This window comes from Mustela putorius, unplaced genomic scaffold (assembly GCF_011764305.1).
Source record: "Mustela putorius furo isolate JIRA1106 unplaced genomic scaffold, ASM1176430v1.1 tig00537227_pilon_pilon_pilon, whole genome shotgun sequence".
NCBI lineage: Eukaryota > Metazoa > Chordata > Mammalia > Carnivora > Mustelidae > Mustela > Mustela putorius.
The window spans coordinates 7116732-7132170 of record NW_025422368.1 but is presented as its reverse complement, the minus strand read 5'-3'; the positions used below and the strand labels follow the sequence as shown (position 1 = coordinate 7132170).

Genomic DNA, 15439 nt, shown 5'->3' with positions numbered 1-15439 from the left:
AGAATTTAATTTAAAGTGGGGCTAACTCAAAGGTAACTGAAGGAAATAGATAACCTTTCTACAAAAATAGAACTTAACTTAAGCTACAATTTAGAATTTCATGGCCAGAAAAATTACCTTCCAAGAAATAAAGTAATTTTCATGCAAACAAAAACAATTCATCACAAAAAGACTGACACAGAGAATTCTAAAGGATCAGATATGGACATGAGAAAATGATCACAATGAAAGATGCAAAAAGACATGGTAAACTTGCCTGCATTTCATTAAGGTTTCAAGAGCAAGTGGGCTGGTGGGTACACCAATGGAATCAATTATTAATGTGTAATTTGTTACTGATACTCAAAATGATATTCAATATTTGTAAAATATTTTCAGTCCCTTCTATAAAAGATTCCAAGTATTATGGTTTAATAAAAGATCCCAAGTGCTATAGTTTAATAAAACAATCCTCAAAGTCATGATAAATTTTATCAGAGAATTCAATATTTGTAGTTGGTAATTCTATTATAAGATGTTTTGTTGGCATGCAAGGGCAATATTGATATAAATAACCTCTAATTTTACACTGTAATACAAAGTTTTCTGTAATTTAGTAAAGTATAGTGATCTATAGAATGTATAGGGAAAATACAAAACATTTGAAATTTTCTGTATTTGTCCTATAAGTTATGAAATATCATTATAATGCTATATATAATCTTGCATTTTGTCTATAATTATACCTTCATAAATATACTTTCCATAAATCAAGTTTCCTCAGCATACTGTAAATACTATATAAATAACAACCATATTATTTTTTTAAAAAAGACATGATGAGCCAATGTCTCACCTGGGTAAATCTAAATAAAAATTGATTGATTAAATAATATAGTAATGATAATGTCTAATTTGTGGGGGAAAAGGAAAGAACTAAAATACTGGATTTAAGTGGCATATAAATTTGGGATGTTGTTTCTTAAAGTATTTTATGATCTTTATATTGTTTTGGAAGAGGATAAAGATAATAACTTTAGATAATTAGATGGAAACTTTAGTTAGAAAGGTACTAACTTTAGGATAGCATCAAAAATAGACAAGCAAGAATGCCTGGGTTACTCAGTTGGTTAAAAATCTGCCTTTGGCTCAGGTCACGATCCTAGGGTCCTGGGATTGAATCCCTTATCAGGCACTTTGCTCAGCAGAAAGCCTGCTTTTCTTTTTCTCTCTGCCTGCCACTTCCCCTGCTTGTGCGCGTGCAAGTTCTCTCTCTCTCTTCCTCTCTCTCTCTCTTTTTCAGTCTCTCTCAGGTAAATAAAGAATAAGTAAAATCTTAAAAAAAACCAGATAAGCAGAGGAAAAAATGGAAAGGGAAAATTAGTGAGAAATAAGAGGAAGGAAGTTACAGTTCTATGGGGCACATAGAAATGGATCTGAACAGAAGAATAAACATTGTTAAAATGTCTATACTGCCTAGAGCAATCTATACCTTTAATGCCATTCCGATCAAAATTCCACGGGTATTTTTCAAAGAGCTGGAGCAAATAATCCTAAAATTTGTATGGAATCAGAAGAGACCCTGAATCGCTATGGAAATGTTGAAAAAGAAAAACAAAACTGGGGGCATCACATTACCTGATTTCAAGCTTTACTACAAAGCTGTGATCATCAAGACAGCATGGTACTAACATAAAAACAGACACATAGACCAGTGGAACACAGTAGAGAACCCAGATATGGACCCTCAACTCTATGGTTCAAATAATCTTTGACAAAGCAGGAAAAAATATACAGTGGAAAAAAGACAGTTTCTTCAATAAATGGTGCTGGGAAAACTGGACAGTTATATGTAGAAAAATGAAACTCGACCATTCTCTTACACCGTACACAAAGATAAACTCAAAATGGATAAAAGAACTCAACGTGAGACAGGAATCCGTCAGAATATAGAGGAGAACATAGGCAGTAACCTCCTCAATATCAGCCACAGCAACTTCTTTCAAGAAATGTCTCCAACAGCAAAGGAAACAAAAGCAAAGATGAACTTTTGGGACTTCATCAAGATCAAAAGCTTCTGCACAGCCAAGGAAACAGTCAAGAAAACAAAGAGGAAACCCACAGAATGGGAGAAGATATTTGCAAATGACAGTACAGACAAAAGGTTGATATCCACGATCTATAAAGAATTTCTCAAACTCAACACACACAAAACAGATAATCATGTCAAAAAATGGGCAGAAGACATGAACAGACACTTCTCCAATGAAGACATACAAATGGCTATCAGACACATGAAAAAATGTTCATCATCACTAGCCATTAGGGAGATTCAAATTAAAACCACATTGAGATATCACCTTACACCAGTTAGAATGGCCAAAATTAGCAAGACAGGAAACAATGTGTGTTGGAGAGGATGTGGAGAAAGGGGAACCCTCCTACACTGTTGGTGGGAATGCAAGTTGGTGCAGCCACTTTGGAGAACAGTGTGGAGATTGCTTAAGAAATTAAAAATAGAGCTTCCCTATGACCCTGCAGTTGCACTCCTGGGTATTTACCCCAAAGATACAGATGTAGTGAGAAGGGCCATCTATACCCCAATGTTTATAGCAGCAATGGCCATGGTCACCAAACTGTGGAAAGAACCAAGATGCCCTTCAACAGACGAATAGATAAGGAAGATGTGGTCCTTATACACTATGGAGTATTATGCCTCCATCAGAAAGGATGAATACCCAACTTTTGTAGCAACATGGACGGGACTGGAAGAGATTATGCTGAGTGAAATAAGTCAAGCAGAGAGAGTCAATTATCATATGGTTTCACTTATTTGTGGAGCATAACAAATAACATGGAGGACATGGGGAGATGGAGAGAAGGGAGTTGAGGGAAATTGCAAGGGGGAGGTGAACCATGAGAGACTATGGACTCTGAAAAAGAATCTGAGGGTTTTGAAGGGCTGGGGGGTGGGAGGGTGCAGGAGCCAGGTGGAGGGTATTATGGAGGGTACGTATTGCATGGGGCATTGGGTGTGGTGCATAAACAGTGAATTCTGTTATGTTGAAAAGAAAAAAAAGAAAGAAATGGATCTGAACACACGAATAATTAGTGTAATAATTGTTGATTAAACTCTTTTAATCAACAATTAAAGAGACTGAATAAAATAATCAAAATGCAGCCCTGTGCTGCTTACAAAGACATACCTAAAAACACAGAATAAATAATGTTAAGTGAAAGAAGCAAGTCATAGAAAAAAGCTTACAGTATGATTCTACTCATACAAATTTCAAGAACAGGTAAAACTAAAAAAATTATTTAGGGATAAAAGCAGTGGAATGAGTATTGTGCAATTCAGTACAGGGGTTACACCTGGAGAGAGAAAAAGGGTGAGATGAAGGGGCTACATATGGAGCTTCTAAGGCTCTGGGAATGCTCTATTTCTTAGGTGAAAGATAAAAATAAAGGTAGTCTTGTGACAAAACATACAGAAGCAAGAACTCAGCCCCCGGGCTCCTGACAGCATAGCCCAGGCAACCAGGTGAGGAAGCAGAGGCTCTTAGAGAAAGTGCTTGCACAGGAACTGCTATCTCATCCTGTCTGTTACTCCTGCCATTAGCCTCAGGCTATCTTTACTTCCGAAGACAAACTAGTGACCACTACCCAGGCACACTGGCTGTTTGATGGCCTCAAGTGCTCTCAGGTAAGGTGAAGGAAGCTTGGGAGCCACTGTTCTGGAACGTCTGTCCCTTGGCTTCATGCCGTGCTGGCTTCCTGAGAATCTTTTAGCTTCCAAATGGCAATAGGAGGAATGGGCTGGTCAGCCTTCAGTAGACAGTCCAGCACTTTCCCTCTTTTCAATGTCTTAAAATAATGTAGGTTTTTATTTTTCTCTTTTACAGTCTTGCAGAGGATGTGATCATATCACACAGTCAAATATTCTCATCTTGACTACCTGACAGATCAACTCTCTCATTTAAGAGATTCTTCATTTTGAGATGTCAGAACTGTATCTTTCACCAAACACAGTTTTATCAAACATTAGTTGCCCTAGAACATTTTTTCTCACACTCACCTGGCTGACTAATTGAAACATAGGTTGTGAGCTCTACTGTTGATTCAGTAGATTAGTGATTGGGCCCAAGAATCTGCCTTTCTTGCCAGCTCACAGATAATGTTGATTCTGCTGGTTTGTAGATGACAGTTTGAGAACCACTGACCTCAAATGTTTTATCCTCTCAAGGTATTTCTGAAGATCTATCTTCCCCATTCTCTGACTGAATACTACACATAGAACCCCCCCCCCCCAATCTGAGGAGCACATTCACTGCCTCAGCATCCTCTGCAGAGCTGCTTTCACCTCCTGGTTCTTGAGGCTGTAGATGAGGGGGTTCAGCAAGGATGTGATCACACTGTACTGAATGGAGACCACTCGTTCCAACACTGAGCCTGAGGCAGGGCTGATGTACCTGAATAGAGCTGTCCCATAGAACAAGAGCACCACAGTGAGGTGGGAGGAGCAGGTAGAGAAGGCTTTGGCTTGGCCCTCAGAGGAGCGGATGTTCAGAATGGCAGAAATGATTTTGGAGTAAGAAAAGAGGATCAGGGGAAGTGTCAGCAGTCCCAGAAATGCACTGGACCCTGACAGAAGGAATTTGTTGGCAGTGGGATCAGTACATGACAGAGGGAAGAGTGAGGGTAGCTCACAACAGAAATGGGAGATAATGTTGGACCCACAGAAACGTAACTTGTGGACAAAAAGATTATTTACTAGTGAGTTCAGAAAACCCATTACCCATGCTGCACTAACCATTACCATGCAGAGAGGCTTGTTCATGACCATGGTGTAGAGCAGGGGATGGCAGATGGCAGCATAGCGGTCATAGGCCATGGCAGAGAGAAGACTGGCTTCAGCACACCCAGAGAGAAGAAAAAAGAAACTCTGGGTGATACAGCCCCACACTGAGATGCTTTTCTTCTGAGATAGGAAGTTCTGTAGCATTTTGGGCATAGTAACTGAAGAGAAGCAGATATCTAGGAAGGACAGGTGTCCAAGGAAAAAATACATGGGGATGTGGAGGTGAGAATCCCCTCTGATCACCAGGATCATCACCAGATTCCCCATCAGGGTCAGGAGGTAAATGCCCAGGAACAGCACAAAGAGCAGAGTCTGGAGGTGGTAGTTAGCAGACAGCCCAAGGAGGATGAACTCAGTGAAGAAAGTGAAGTTGTTCATGGTCGTTTATAAATTCCATTCCTAGAAAGGAATCAACTGTATTACAGAATCCGAGTAGTTTCTAGTAATCAGAATATCACTCCCACACCCTAAAACTTTTCAAGAAATACTCCTTTCAGCTTAAAAATATAAAAAGTAAACAAGTTGAGTGTTTCCAGTTGTGACTGCTATGGGTTGAACTGTATCCCTTCCTCTCCAAGAAAGAGGAGAGCACCATGTGAAAACACACACACAAAGGGAAGACAGTCATGTGATAAAACAAGCACAGATTGGAGTGATGCAGCTGCAAGCCAAGGAATGCCAATGATTAACAGCCACCACCATAAGTGAGGAAGAGGCAGGGAAGGATTCTTCCATACAAGTTTCAGGAGGAAGTAGTCCTACTGACACCTTGATTTCAGAGTAACAGCCTCTAGAACTGTGAGACAATAAAATTCTATTGTTTTAAGCCAGTGTTTGGTACTTCGTTAGAACAGCTCTAGGCAACTATTAACAGTAATGTTAAAGATTTCTGCCCCTTGGCCCTTCCTAACTGATCTCATTAATTTTGTCAGTGAATATAGCAAACATCTGGGAACCTAAATCAAATTACATTATTTGACCCTTGAGAGTATACTTATGAAAACAAATAAACAGCATGCTTCAAATGCAACTGTTCCAGAAAACAGACATTTAGTTGCAAGTCTTTTTATATTTAGGTTTGGATTACAAAGCCAAAAACTACAGAACTGACTATCTATTGTAGACAGTCTGAGTTTTGGATAAAGATGTGGAAAGGGACTTAGAAAATGCTAGTAGGGGTTGTATGGGACTTTCCAAACATTTCAAGATCCTTCAGGGGTACCCTGCCTATTCAAGTCCGTACTGGCAAAGCTGGAGAAATGTTTGTGGGAATGGGTGGACATGCCCCAGGAAAGCTTTCTCTGTCCTCAAGCCCAGGAGGTCAAGTTCTCATAGCATCTCAGAGTAGGGATATGAAGGCTCACAAAGATGAGGTGACTTTCTCTGCTTTGCAATTTATCAGCAGAACAAGAATTAAACAGAACACTCTGTTCTTAGTCTTGTGCTCTTTCCAACACAACACAGCCAGCAGAGGGATGACATATTTTTTGAGTCATTTAAAGTACTCTTAACATATTTTTTGAGTCATTTAAAATATGCTTAGAGGACTATATAGCTGTGTCTTAAATATAGCACTATGCTTAAAATTAAAAAGCTGGACCTGAGAGCTATGTGAACTTGAGCAAGTCATTTAACCCTTCTGAAGGACAATTTTTCACATGTTCAAAATGGAACAATTTGATCTGTCTCATGTGGTTGACATGAACTTATTAAAAAGGTTTTTCAGTAGTTAAAGACAAATTTCTGAAGAAACCATTCTGAGGAGCTTTCATGGAAAGGAACTGACTACTAAAAGAAGGGATAGAAAGAAGTGGGTGAGCCTTGCCCTTTTTTGGGAATATTAATGGCTAGTGGCATTGCTATTAAGATCAAGAAAACTTCTCAATCATAAAACTTTTTAATCATAGCAATGGCATTATTGGTAGAAATCTACCTCTGAAACTTTCTAAGAGACTGAACTACCAGTCTGTCCTCTCTGCCCATTATTCTTGTTTAGAGACAAGGAATATAGCTTAATGATCTCTTGCTATCCCTAAAGCCATAAGATCTTGGAACTCTAGTGAAAGGTAAGAGGGAAGGAGAAGGACTCCTTCTGTTTCCTTTACTCCTGCCATTTTTTAAAAATTGTATTATGTTAGTCACCATACATCATTAGTTTTTGATATAGTGCTATAAGATTCATTGTTTACATATAACACCCATGTGGGAGAATGCCGTCCTGTTTTCCATCTAAATGCCCCCTTGACAGCTCCTCCATGCCAAAAGAAGGCCTGCTTTAGTGTCAGGAACCAGGAACATGAATAGAGGAGACAGATCCCATATGAACAGAAGTGCACATAAATCAACATCTCACAAGATTCTACACCTAGGGGGGAATAAATTGGTCTACTTATTTACTTTAGACAAGATATTTCTCTTATGCTTGATTTTGCTTCTTTTTCAATACCATGAGGTCAGGATTCCTCCCACTTATGCAAACCTATGAAAATTGGGATTTCACACAGTTAGGCAAGTGGGACGAGACAGTGCTTTATCTAGGTCTTGGGCAAAGTCAATTTTATAACCTGATATTTTCTAGGATCACACACCTAAAGGGCTGGCATTCTCTGCACTGGGACTTTCTGGGCCTTGCTAAAAGCCACCAGTTCCTGTCAGTCTTTCTGTAGTAACCTACCTGAGTCCTGAGAAAAGCTCCTGACCAGTATGTAGGAGTCTTATATTTCTCCAGCCTGATTTTCTTTGGCTATCTCTTTGCCAAGATAACCCTGGGAGGTGAACATGAGGAAATACACCAGGGAACCTGTTCACTGCCCATGGGGCAGTATCAGAGTCATTTGAGATCTTGTGCTGACTTTGAAAGGTTGGCTGTAATTTGGATGTAAGGGTACAGAAACATTTCCAGGAGGAGCACAAGGCATGATGCAGAATCTGACAAATAAAATTCAGTTTAGGTTTTCTCAACCTTAGCTATATGAGTAGGTGCACAGAGAGGCATGAGTGTGCCTGCTAGCATGCACGCACACACACATACACACACATATACACACACAGACACACACATATACACACACAGACACACACATACACCCCTACATACTCATGTAAAGTCTAACTTTCCCTTTTCTCTTTTGGATATATTCCAAACTCTATTGTCTTCAGATGTGTAATGTTTTTTTCCATCACATTCTCCTCACATGGCCTTGCAAGAGCAATTAGAGCTATGAGGCAGGAACTCTTAATTTTCTTGATTTCCCATTTACAAATGTATTTCTCTGACCTTTCTTTAGTAGATGTATCTGCCTTGGATCCAAGACTAACACCTGTATGTGTATTTTAACACCCATTTCATCCTGAGCCTCTGGGTTCTTCTCCTTCAACTATGCCAATTATCTGTTTTTGTCATTTGTTTCTTTCTCTTTCTTTCTTTCTCTTTCCTTTTTTAAGATTATTTATTTATTTGAGATATATATAGAGGGAGTGGATGCAAACTGGGGGAGGAGTAGTGGGAGAGGGACAAGCAGACTCCACACTGAACTCAGAGCCTGACATGGGGCTCGATCCCAGGACCCTGAGATCATGACCTGAGCCAAAATCAAGAGTTGGTTGCTCAACCAACTGAGCCACCCTATCATCAGTTTCTTTCTATTACTCATTTGTACTAAGAATACAAACATATTAAAATATGCCTCATATTTAAAAGTATCCAGTTGACCCTCATTTTTCACTGGGGGTGAACTGATTTTACATCTCATTACTTACTACTCTACTTCTCCCACAGCCACTTCTACTGAAAGTCTAACTTCACTATATTACCTGCCAAGCATTTTTACTTTTCATTCCACAACATTCCGAATTCTGTATCCACCTTTCCTTTTCTCTCATGTTGCTAGTGACTTCTACAACCAATATGAATTTTTCTACTGATACTGGGATGTAAGAGACATTACATTTCAGTCCTCATTTTCTAGAGTTTACTAAACATGTCATCTCTGGACTGTGCATAGTTAAGAAAAAGTTGGGGAGAAGAAGTGATTTTTTTTTTGAGCCATCAAGAAAACAACCTTTTATTAAGGCCTTACTTTAGAAGGAGTCTGGAATTCTTCCTCAATAGGATAAGATTAGGAGGAAGAGTGGTTTCCATTAGTGATGGATACCTTTCTTATAAGCTGTAGGGCACCAGTTGATAATGGATGACTACAAGTAATCACATTGCATAAACATAGCATAAACATGTAAATATCAATTCACTTTGTTTAGGGATATCAGGTTTAGAAGTATTACATATAGCATTACAATTTACTTATTTGTTTATTAATACATAAACTAACTTTTCACAAAATAAATTTGATATGGCTATATTAAATTTAGTATTGCTAGATTAAAAAGTACAAGTATTTGAAGGAAAGTGACTGAGGGACACTTGGATGTCTCAGATGGTTAAGCATCTGCCTTTGCCCAGGCCATGATCTCCAGGTCCAGGGATGATGATGATGATGATGATGATGATAGTGGCAATGATGATTAGGATGATTTTAGAGAGAAAGCAAGCAAGCAGGGGGAGGGGGAGAGGGACAAACAATCTTAAGCAGACTATGCATGGAGCATAGAACCAGATGTGGGACCCTGAGATCATGACCTGAACTGCAATCAAGAGTAGAACACTTAACCAACTGAGCCACCCATACAACCCCCCTTAAGTTTTTCTATGTACATCATTATGTCATCTGGAAATGAACATAGTTTTACTTCCTCCTTCCCTTTCTGGATTCCTTTTATTCCTTATTCTTGCATAGTAGTCTCAGCCAAACCCTCCAGGACAATGTTGAATAAATGTGGCAAGAATGGACATTCTTTTCTTGTTCTTTATTTTAGAGGCAAAGTATTTAATCTTTCACCATTAAGTTTAACATTACCTAAGCATTTTCCCTAGGTGTCTGCAGTTTTCTTGTGATGTCTTTGTCTGGTTTTGGTATCAAGGTAATACTGGCCTAATAGAATCAGATAGGAAGTGTTCCCTCTTGTTCTGCTTCTTAGAAGAGTTTGGGAAGAATTAGTATTAATTCTTGTGCAGACTAGGAGAACCCTACTTCTAAAGTGTGACCTTTTTATGGGCCCTTATATTCTCAAGTGTTTGATGTGGTTCTTGGACTCTGGATGGTCATTACTTAGTAGCTCTCAGTCATGTGGAATCTCCTACTAGAGTTGTTTTCACAGCCTCCTGCAGTAGTGGTGCTTACTTCACCTACTTCAATTTCATTAATGATTCATGCACAGCATGATATGAAACAAAGGCTCATGGAGATTTATATTCAAATTTCTGGAATTCTTCATCTATGTATCTCTTCTTTCTAGCTCTACCCCACAAATCCCACTCTTTGTTCTTCTTGAACTCAATCTGTGTCTCCTAAACTCAGCAACACTGCCATTGTCTGTTTTTTTTTTTTTTTCTTCTCTTGTATCATGGTTTAAAAAGTGCCTCCAGTGGGAAAGGTAGGACTCACCTTATCTGTTTCCTGTATCTCAGGACTCAAAGTCCTAAGCTTTCTGTTTTCCAGTAAGGGATCTTTTTTTTTCCCGGATATTTTGTTCATTTTTCTTGTTATTTATGGGTAGAAGGACAAAGCTGGCATCAGTTACTCCATACAGTTAGTCATGGAAATCCCATGAAGTAGTTTTGATTGTCTCCTATGTGGTAGATATTGTTTCAGATGCATAAAGTACAAATGAAATCTCTGCTCTCAAGGTGCTTACATTATATTGGGGAGGACAGAATGTAAATACAAATGTACATAAATATTGTTAGTTGGTGATGCATGGTAGAATGGGGGAGGGTAGAATATTTAATATAGCGTATTCAGGAAATAATTCTGTGAGAAGAATACTCTTGAGGAAGACCTACATAAAGAGAAGGAATAAGCCGTGTGAATATACAGAGAAAAATGTGTCAGTAGAGGAAAGAGCAAGTGCAAAACTCTTGGATGGGGAGAAATCTGGAGTCTTTGAGAAACAGTAAGAGGGTCAGTGTGATTGGAGTATAGTAAAGGAGGGAGAAATGAGAGAAATTAGGTCACCAAGCCCACAAAAGCCAAATTTGGTAAGTCTTGTAGATCAAGGAAGTGTGAATTTTAAATGTGGTAGGAAGCTATAGATTTTTCTTCTTTACCTCTAATGGGAATGATATAATCTGTTTTATGATTTTTCTAAAAAGTTGATCTGTCTGGTTTCTTTGTAGCTTTAAGGGACAGTAATAGAAGCAGTGAGACTAGTTAGGAAGTTATTGCCTTATTACTAGCTAATATTCAGCTAGTATTCATGACAGACAACAAAACCAAAATCCATTTTTATCTGTTGGGAATCCATTTTAATTGTTCTGTACTCTTACCTTCTGGTTATTAACTATTTTGAATACCAGTCCTGAATCTAGGTGGGAGAAAATGATGGCTTAAGCTAGGTTGGTAGAGGTGGAGGTGATGAGATGTGTCCAGATTCAGGATATATTTGAAAACAGAACAAATGGGATCTGTTTATGTGTTGAGGAGAAAGAGAAAAAAGGAATCAAAAGATGATTCTCAGGTTTTGGATGAATTATGGTGCCATTAGCTTAAATAATGAGTTCAATCTGAACTTATTTAAATACACCATTCAAATAAAAAAATACTATGAATGCAGTAACAAACAGAAAAATGGTATGCTAATAATAAAAAAGAGGAAATACCAATGTTTAACAATTGTTTGAGAAATGTTAAATATTATTTATGATGAAAAATAAATGCAAATATATGAAAGAAGTAGCATTTTATGCCAACAAATTGATAAAGATTAAAATATAATTTAAAAACTGTTCTCAGGCCTGGCAAATAAACATTGTCAGACACTCTAATATTCTGTTGGTTTGGCTGTAAATTAATGCAAATATTTATGCAAGCATATGGGTAATATAAATCAAGATCATAAAGTACTTATAGCACAAAGATAGGAGTGGAAATGTGAGAAGATAAGGGATTACAGCTTGAGTGTAAGCCATGCTTTCACCAACACAATTCATACATATAAAGTATATATGGGAGGTGAGTGGAGAAGTCCACTCTGGATTTTATTCCACTATGGATCTATAAGGGTCTGCAGTAAGAATTGAAAATAAAGGAGCAAGCACACATAATTGCAAGCACACATGTACATGAATGCCAATAACTATCTCAGTCTTCTAAGGGAAGGGAGATTGAGCATAGATTGGTCTGTGAATCCATCTCTCAAAGATGCAGGCCAGGAAGAGAATGGTTGCATCATGTTTACATCAGTTTATGTGATTTCACTTTATCTTTTATTAGGGTTTGAACTGGATAAGGATGCCCTTCCTGTTATGCCCATAAACTATATCCAAATATGTACACTTTGGAAAGTTTCTCTTAAGAATATTTAAAAAGTCAGGGTGGGGGAGCACAATGATGTTATTACTAACTATTTCTTTATTTAAAAAGTCATTAAGTCATGTTCATTCTATTCCTACCATATCTCAAATTTAGATCACTTAAGGAGAACCGTGTTCCACATGAGGTACCTGGTAGACTACATAAGCTCTGTACTAAACACTGTTTTCCTTGACAAAATCAGATTATATCAATCTTTAGAATAACTGATGCAAGGGGCAATAATTATTGATATAAACCATTATCCATAATATACTTCATTTTGAAGTATATTTTTCTTAAAAATGATTTTTACATATTTACATCTCTAAAAATTATAAAATACTTCTCTTGTTCATCTGCTATACATTTCTCCTAATTTTTATAGAATTTATTATATATTTAAGATTAAAAGTTAATAATGAAAATGTGAAACAAACCAACAATATTTGTTATTTTGATTTGTAAGAAGTTAAGAAAATGCCAAAAAAAAAACTCACCTTAGTTTTGGTTGATTCTTATAAGGGCAGAAACACAATGTTTCATATTAAACATTTCATTAAAGAGGTCATATGAGTCAGCCTACACTTTGGGTTGTGAGCCATCCACCCCATGAATCTTTTGTGACAAGAAGATAGTTTATTTGCTTGAATATATGTCAAAGGAACAATGAGAAGTAGACTCAGATCGGGTTTGGCTGAGTGAGACCATCAGATACTGAATGAATTAACTGGCTTGATATCCTCAGGGTTGAGTGAAAACATCATTTTGAGCAGCATAGACATTTACCAGTTTGAATTCCAACAAGGTCTCTCTATTCTAGTTGCCAAACATCTTGATCTCATTCCAGACATTGGTCACCACCAGCAAACCTGAACAATTTTTTTTCTTTTGAATGGTCTAGGGCAGGTCCTCATCAATCTCTATCTTTGCTTTCTGGCAACTAGGCATATCAATCTTTTAGATTACTCTGGGTTAGGTGGACAAAAAGCTTCATTCAATATCATCTTTAATTAGCAACTAGTTTCCACTTTAAAATGTGTTTCACACTCTTATCTTTAAACACACACACATACACACACACACATGCACGACTTTGAGCTCTATAATACTAAAACTCTTTAACAAAACAAACAGATTTGGACCTAGTCTGTCTACACTACTCCATCCTAATACTTATTTCTCAGTCTTCACTAAATTTTCTTGCCAAATACAATAAAATAAGCAATCACACACTTAAATCTCTATTACCAAGACCCAAGAGGTTATTTCATCAAATGAAAAAATTTTTGAAGTGATCAGGTTAGCCATTATCAATATATTTCATCACCCATTTTTTCATTGTCTTCAAACCAAATACAGTATGAATCTTTTATATAAAGAGAGACACAGTTATTGCTTAAACATTTTATGTAGAGCTGCTTTCACCTTCTGGGTTCTTGAGGCTGTAGATGAGGGAGTTCAGCAAAGATGTGATCACATTGTATGGAACAGAGACCACTTGTTCCAACTTGGAGCCTGAGAGGAGGGTTATGTATCTGAATAAGGCTGTGGCATAATACAAAAGCACCACAGTGAGGTGGGAAGAACAGGTAGAGAAGGCTTTGCCTTGAGCCCCAGAAGAATGGATGACTAGGATGGAAGAGATGATTCTAGAATAAGAGAAGAGTATCAGGGGAAGTGTCACAAATCTGAACAAAGCACATGACCCAGCAAGGGCTTCGTTGGCAGTAGGATCACTGCAGGACAGAGGGAAGAGTGAAGGAAGATCACAACAAAAGTGAGGTATGACACTGGGGCCACAGAAATGTAAACTGTAGGTTAAAAGAGTGTTTGGCAAGGAGTTTAGGAACCCCACTGCCCATGCTACAATTATCATTCCAACACACAGAGGCGTATTATAACCACACTGTAGAGGAGAGGGTGGCAAATGACTGCATAGTGGTCACAGGCCATAGACAACAGGCAGGCCTCTGTGCTCCCAGAGAATATGAGAAAGAAACTCAGGGTCACACAGCCCCATGTAGATAAGGGTTTTCTTTGAGTTAATAAATTCTGCAACATCTTGGGCATGGTTACTGAAGAAAGGCAAAGATCTAGAAAAGACAGGTGACCTAGGAAGAAATACATGGGTGTTTTAAGATGAGAATCATTTCTGATCACCAGGATCATCATCAGGTTTCCCATCAGGGTCAAGAGGTAAATCACCAGGAACACTGCAAAAAACATGGTCTGGATCTGAGGATTTCTGGACCATCTTATGAGGACAAACTTGGTAATGATGGTGACATTTTTCATGACTAAAGATGCTGGCCCTGGAAAGAAACATAATGCAATTGTCCTCTCAGATGAATAAGACTGTCTCTCTAATTTAAAAAAAAAATGTGACTTCCAGCTTAAAGGTATAATAAAAAAACTATGAGGTCAAGAAGTTTCCCTTTGGATAACCCCCATTACTACTTCAATTCTCTTGGCATGCAGCATTCCAAAGTACTTCCTCTGTAATTACTTCTTTGAATTTTAATACCCATTTATTCAGGAAATATTTAATAAGCATCCAAGTGCTGGGCACTGTACCAGATCCTGAAGATACAAAGTTGCTTGAGACATGATTCCTGCCCTCAAAGGGCTTAAAATTTAATAGGGGCAGAGAGACATGTAAAGAAGCAGAATAAAGCTGTAAAACATAATGTATAGGACAGAGTTATGGCACAAATATAATCAATTATCTCTGGATGACCTGGTGAACAAAGAGGGGGTAAAGTTTAAGCCTGTTTTTTTTTTCTTTTGCCAGAAACATTCAAATATTTAATAATTTTTAAAAACTTTTTTTTGGGGGGGGGAGAAGTGTGGGGAGACAAGGAGACAGAGGCCATCTTTAGTAAAAAAAAAAAAAAAAAAACAGGAAGCTTCACTGAACATTCAATTACATGCTGAGCTGTTCTCAATCATGTGGGTGGTGACAAGATGGTAGAGAGATTATTAAAAAAAAAAAAAAAAAAAAAAACAAACCACAGTCTTTACCACGAGTCTATTCACATCCTGGGTAATTTTTATGGAGGGAAGAAAATCCCATGAACTCCTCATTGCTTAAATAAGGAATATGCTCCATCAAGGTGAACTACATGAGAAATGTGGGTTACTGTGAGGTCACACAGGCACTTGGGGGTCCATGTTGGTGGTCCATGAAGTCTTT

General features: G+C 37.9%; 1 protein-coding gene and 2 pseudogenes across 1 annotated transcript; all 3 read right to left on the bottom strand.

The window, feature by feature from the left end:
• The window catches only part of LOC101677122, a 40436-nt pseudogene extending 36697 nt beyond the window's left edge, over nt 1–3739 (bottom strand).
• Nucleotides 3740–4303: 564 nt separating this feature from the next.
• On the bottom strand, nt 4304–5215 carry LOC101676818 (olfactory receptor 8S1-like). The gene has a single exon (XM_004781960.1). It carries the CDS (start codon nt 5213–5215, stop codon nt 4304–4306), a length of 912 nt encoding a protein of 303 aa, XP_004782017.1.
• Nucleotides 5216–13635: 8420 nt separating this feature from the next.
• LOC101676530 lies at nt 13636–14541 on the bottom strand (annotated as a pseudogene).
• Nucleotides 14542–15439: the final 898 nt, after the last annotated feature.

Coding starts and splice junctions, on each gene's coding strand:
- LOC101676818 (XM_004781960.1), bottom strand. CDS start 5,215: ATGAACAACTTCACTTTCTTCACTGAGTTCATCCTCCTTGGGCTGTCT.